The 6,000-nt window shown below is 42.9% G+C and overlaps 1 protein-coding gene across 2 annotated transcripts in view; it reads left to right on the plus strand.

The window, feature by feature from the left end:
* TMEM232 (transmembrane protein 232) overlaps window positions 1–3,203 on the plus strand; it is a 299,472-nt gene extending 296,269 nt beyond the window's left edge. For both annotated transcript variants that reach the window (XM_068247370.1, XM_068247365.1), the window contains exon 14: window positions 3,000–3,203. In XM_068247370.1, the coding sequence (XP_068103471.1) occupies window positions 3,000–3,176 (177 nt within the window). In that variant the 3' untranslated portion in view covers window positions 3,177–3,203. The remainder of the gene's footprint in view (window positions 1–2,999) is intronic.
* Window positions 3,204–6,000: the final 2,797 nt, after the last annotated feature.

A 6,000-nucleotide genomic window follows, 5' to 3' on the forward strand; every position in this document is an offset into this window, starting at 1 on the left:
CAACAAAGTTTTAGTTTCAAAATATTTTATTGAAAATGTCAATAGTAAAACTTACAGCTTTTAGTTATTCCCTTAACATAGGGCATCATACAGATTGTTTAGCATAACATATAAAACATACAACCAACAAAAACTAAACATGCAGGTCAGTTTGCAATTTGTTAGTGTGGGTCAGTCATCGAGGCGGGCATAGTCCCTAAAAGGCGAGGGCGCAGGACCGAAGTCCCAGAGACTCAGAGGCTGAGAGCCATGGTTGCCAGGTACGTGTAAACGATAGCGTTGTATCATTTATTATTGCTAGCAATCTTTCAGAAATAAGTATATCAATAATAATGGCCGTCCGCCATATCCAGTGAAAGGTTAGGTTTTAGCCACTGACGTGCTATGTGGAGACGGGCCGCCTTTGCCACGTGTTGGGCTAGTCTGTGCTGCGTGTATTTCCATCTCAGGGGTTTGTGTCCCAATAGCAATTGGAGAGGATCAGGCGGGAGAGGTGTCTCAAGGGCTGTGCTTATGGCCGAGGCCACCTGGGCCCAGAATTTCTTTACTATCGGGCAGAACCACCAAATATGTGCAAGATCTCCTACTTGGCCACACCCTCTGAAACATAACTGGGAGTTATCTTTTGATATATTGTGCAATTTCTGGGGGGTTATGTAGGTGCGATGTAAAATTTTATAATTAGTCTCTATATGTGAGAAATAATTGCTTCCTTTGGCTAATGTAAGGCAACATTTAGACCATTGTTTCATAGTAAGTTCCTGCCCCAGATCTTCCTCCCAAGCTAACATCGGTGGGAGTTTGTTTGGTTCCAAAGGTTGGGATATGGTAGAGTATAAATAGGATATGAGTCCGCCCTCCAGCGGCCTCCGCCCGCACCAATGCTCATATGTAGTATGCGCTGTGGGGATGGGGTTTGATTGTATGAGAGTTTTTAAGTAATGATATATCTGAACAGCTCTGTAGCGCTCTGCGGGTGGACAGTTATTATTTGAGCAAAACATAGCCCAGTTCGGGAGTTTATCATTAGTGAGGAAGTTAGACAATGAGAGAAGATTGTGTAATATCCACCACTGGAAAGGTCGAGGATCCAATCCAGGGGGGAAGTCAGGGTTGCCAAATATTGGGGTGAGGAGAGATATAGAGGATTGTAAATTTTTACTAGATCTCAGCCTTTGCCAAATGGAGAGTGAGTGGGCTGATAAGGGTGATTGTTTTTTATATTTTGCCGGAGCCAGATGCGGAGACCACTGGAGGGCCGCTAGGCTAATTGGGGATAATAGATCATCTTCTATCAGCCCAGAGTGGCCTGTTGTGAGTAGCATGTAGTTGTGCCATCTGAGCTATTTGTGCCGCTCTGTAGTAACTAAAGAGATCAGGGACCCCCAAACCCCCTCTTTCCCTATTAAGATACATAACTGATTGTTTGATTCTGCTCCTCTTATTGTTTGAAATGAATTTGGAAATTGAAATTTGGAGATCCCTTAAGGAAGCTTTAGTTACCTGTATCGGGAGTGATCTAAACAAATAGAGGATCCTTGGTAGTAAGTTCATGCGTATTGATTGGATGCGACCAGACCAAGAGATCGAGGGAGAGTTCCACCTCAATAGGTCTCCCTTCAGCTCTGACAGAATCGGTTTGTAATTTAATGCAAACAAGTCGGACGGATCAGTGGAGATTTTTATGCCTAAGTAGGTAATATATTTAGATTGGTAAGATAGCCCAAGCTTATTGGCCAGGGCTTCTGCACTGCGTTTAGTAAGATTGGCAAAGAGCACCTCTGATTTTATAATATTCAGCGTGAGACCAGAGAGTTGCCCGAATTGCTTAACTATTTGTAGCAAGTTTGGGATAGATGTGTGAGGGGAAGATTTTTTAACAAAGTTTTAAGCTGCATGAATCAGTAAGAGTAAAAAACTACAGGATAATGAAAATCCGTCTTCAAAGGGAATCTGAAGTGAAAATAAACTTATCATGTAATGATTTGTATGTGTAGTACAGCTAAGAAATAGAACATTAACAGCTATTGTTTCCAGTACAGGAAGAGTTAAAAAAAACTTCAGTTGTTATCTATGCAAAATAGCTTATCTGAGCTCCAGGACCAATCTGGTGGCTGCTTTCTGGAGCATTTATACATCAAAGAAACAGTCAGAGACAGATTTAGATAACATTTTTACTCCTGCGAAGTTAAAAGTATCATTAGCTCTGCTTGTGTTATAGTTTAATGCTGGGCATACGCGGAGCGTTTGTCCCTTATCAATCGAGCCGCTGATGGCTCGATTGATAATATCCGACAGGTCCGATGACCCGCCGGATAGATTCCCTGCTTGATCCCCGCAGGACAGACAATAGCGGGGAATCGAGCGGAAGATAAGGAGAGCCCCCGAGGATGAGCGGGAATCGATCCGGCCGCCTGCGGGGACGAGCGGGTACGCGGCGGGAGTCGATCCGGCGGCTAATCGAGCCCCCGGGTCGTACTGTGTATCTCCAGCATAAAATACAGAGTGTTGCTTGTAATTGCAATTGTTAGAGAATTACGCAATGTTATAAAAAAAAAGCTATATATCTAAACATTAAAATATGTGACTATTTTCTTTTCGACTAATGTTCTATTAATTATAGTACTACACATACAAATCATTACATCATATTTTTTTTCACTTCAGTGTCACTTTAAGGATGTAGTCTTATATTTATAAACATACATCCACTACAGGGTTCCTTTAAGGGTATGTGTGTGGGTGGGGGGGAGTAAGGTTAGGTATGAGAAAGGGTTTATACAGTGCGCTGACAGCTCAAGCACTGAGACTAATGGCACCGAGTTGTCAATACGAAAACAACATGTACTGCCTTTTAAGGGAATATTCCATTATCTCGGCATGAGGAACTCACTTTATCACCATTTCCTGCTTATTCTCTCCTGTATGCAGCTTTTGCACTGCATAGCATAAAGTATACAGAAACATTTCATTCTATTTTTATGCTGCATTTCTAACAGTGGGAAAAAGAGTTGAAAATCAGGTTGGAATTAGAAGAGGAAGAACTGGAAAAGGAACAGCAAGAAAAGACAAAGCAAGAAGAAGAACATTTCAGAGACATAATGAAGAAGCGGGAAGAAAAATTAAAGAAAACCAGCAAACCATATGAGCTGCCTGAACATATACAGCATAAATAAATTGTGTTATATACCTAAAACAGTAAATGTGTTATAAACTGTGCTCTTTATATAAAGGTGCCGATTAAAGGAGAACTGTAGTGAGAGGTATATGGAGGTGCCATATTTATTTCTTTTTAAGCAATACCAGTTGCCTGGCAGCCCTGCTGGTCTATTTAGCTGCAGTAGTGTCTGAATCACACCAGAAACAAGCATGCAGCTAATCTTGTCAGATCTGACAATAATGTCAGACACACCTGATCTGCTGCATGCTTGTTCAGGGTCTATGGCAGAGGATTAGCAGTGCTGCCAGGCAACTGGTATTTCTTAAATGGGAATAAGTATGGCAGCCTTCATATACCTCTCACTACAGATCTCCTTTAATGATGGACTGTGCGATCCAATCATTGCAATCATTGCAATCACTCAGAAACAGTTTTTTTGGGCTCACCAATGAATAGTAATATATAAGCAATCCGGTCAGACTAAACTAATGTTTGGAAAATTGTACGGTTGCTAGAACTATCATTCGATGTTGATTGCCACCATTGATGGTACTCGATCCGATCGATCATACAGTTGATTGGGAGATTGTACCGTTAATGGGCACCTTAAAGGGATACTGTAGGGGGGTCGGGGGAAAATGAGCTGAACTTACCCGGGGCTTCTAATGGTCCCCCGCAGACATCCTGTGGTGGCGCATCCACTCCCTAATGCTCCGGCCCCGCCTCTGGTTCACTTCTGGAATTTCTGACTTTAAAGTCAGAAAACCACTGCGCCTGCGTTGCCGTGTCCTCGCTCCCGCTGATGTCACCAGGAGTGTACTGCGCAGACACAGACCATACTGGGCCTGCGTTGTGCGCTCTTGATGACATCAGCGGGATCGAGGACACGGAAACGCAGGCGCAGTGGCTTTCTGACTTTAAAGTCAGAAATTCCAGAAGTGAACCGGAGGCGGGGCTGGAGCATCGGTGAGTGGCTGCGTGGGCACAGGATGTCTGCGGGGGACCATTAGAAGCCCCGGGTAAGTTCAGCTCATTTTCCCCCGACCCCCCTACAGTATCCCTTTAAGGATTGCAGTTAGTGTATGTAGGTAAATTGAACACCTAAAAAATGTAGCTTATAATATCTAGCCTCATCTCTCATCATAAGAGTAACTGTCTCTGGACTTTTGACGTGCTACATGCAAAATTTTTATGCCGTGGCCTGATTTGGATCTAATACACATCAGACTTTGTGACTTAATGTGTTTCTTTGTATTAAAGCTGGCACCTACTGTAAATTGGATTAAATTTGTGAGGTTTTCAACTTGTTTGTGCTTGAAAGAGAATTGGCTTTGGTGGGGTCTCGCTCATCCATGACAAGTGATCTGTGGTCATTTGAAGCAGAAGGAACTCTTCCAGAGGGCTAGTGGAGACTGGAGGCCCATTACTCACCAGAGGAAGTGAATGTAGAAGGGAAATCTTGCGCTGCTGTGGACGGAGGATTCGCTGAAAAGCCAGGGATAGTCACACTCTAGCAGCTCCTCTACGCTCGGCTGAATGAATAAACAGTTGCACTTACCAGATTGATGATAAAAAGGCATAAAGCCCTGTGGTAATCGTCCTGCAGACAAACGCCCTATGAACTGCAGTGGCCAGCAGCAGTGGGGGTCCAGGTGGTGGAGTGACCCTAAGCGCCCTCTCTGGTGCAGTCGTTTGCTAATGACATTGCGACGCATTTCGGGGTATCCACGCCTTCATCAGGTCACTTGTCATGGATGCTCCTGGCCACTGCAGTTCACAGGGCGCTCGTCTGCTGCACGATTACCACAGGGCTTTATGCCTGTTTTATCATCAATCTAGTAACTGCAATTGTACTGCACTTTTTTATTCATTCATGAAAAGATATCAAACTATGGAGCGCCCATCTCCTTTTTTTGCTTTGGACTCGCCAGAGGAAATGGTCAATGAGATGCTGTTAAAGTGACACGACTCTATATGTGTGGTCCAGCGCTGCGGAAGATGTTGGCGCTATATAATTGCTAAATAATAATATGCAGCTGTTCCTTTCATCTCCTGCCTTGTTGGAGAACCTCATTTTGGTGTGGGATCATTTGGGTGAGCCAGGCTTGGTGCAATGGGTGGGAGCTGTATAAAATATTGGAGAACTTTAAAATGTGGTATACGAAGGAATCTCCACTCATTATTATTATTATTTAGTATTTATATAGCGTGAACAGCTTAGCCATTCAGCAATTACCGAAACTTTTTTCTCAGGTAATATTTGCACACCTTGCCAATAAATGCCTTTTAAGCCACCAGCAAGCAAGAATTTTTTGTTTTTACTTTTTCCTTTTTTTTTTTTAATTACTTTTTCAATTGCAGAATGCTGAAAATTTTAAACAGAAGATGAGGAGAAAAAGGTCTCACAATATAATCCTTAACATAGTCATTTGTCCATCATAGTCTTGGGACTGTTTTAGGGGGATCCCAATTAACATATCTGTATGTCTTTGGAATTTGGGAGGAATCCAGAAAGTCCGGAGGAAACCTCTGGAGAATATACAAACTTCATGCAAATAGTGCCCTGGCTGGCAGAGAATGCCCAGTGCTGCAAGGTGCCATGCTGCCACTAAACCGCCATTCCACTCTGGATAAGCTATACCCAAATGAAAGCTTTTCTAGTAATTAGGCTCATAATTGACTCAAATACCTACTCTTTGCCAAAGTGCCATTCTTTTGTGCAGAGCTGTGATAGCAGAACAGAAAAGTATTGAAATGCCGATTTTCTTTATCTTGTGCTGAAGATGGGTGGTAATCTCTCTTTTTAACCTGTATGAAATCTGACAGTGGTAAGAAGGCAG

This window comes from Hyperolius riggenbachi, chromosome 1, assembly GCF_040937935.1.
Source record: "Hyperolius riggenbachi isolate aHypRig1 chromosome 1, aHypRig1.pri, whole genome shotgun sequence".
Taxonomy (NCBI): domain Eukaryota; kingdom Metazoa; phylum Chordata; class Amphibia; order Anura; family Hyperoliidae; genus Hyperolius; species Hyperolius riggenbachi.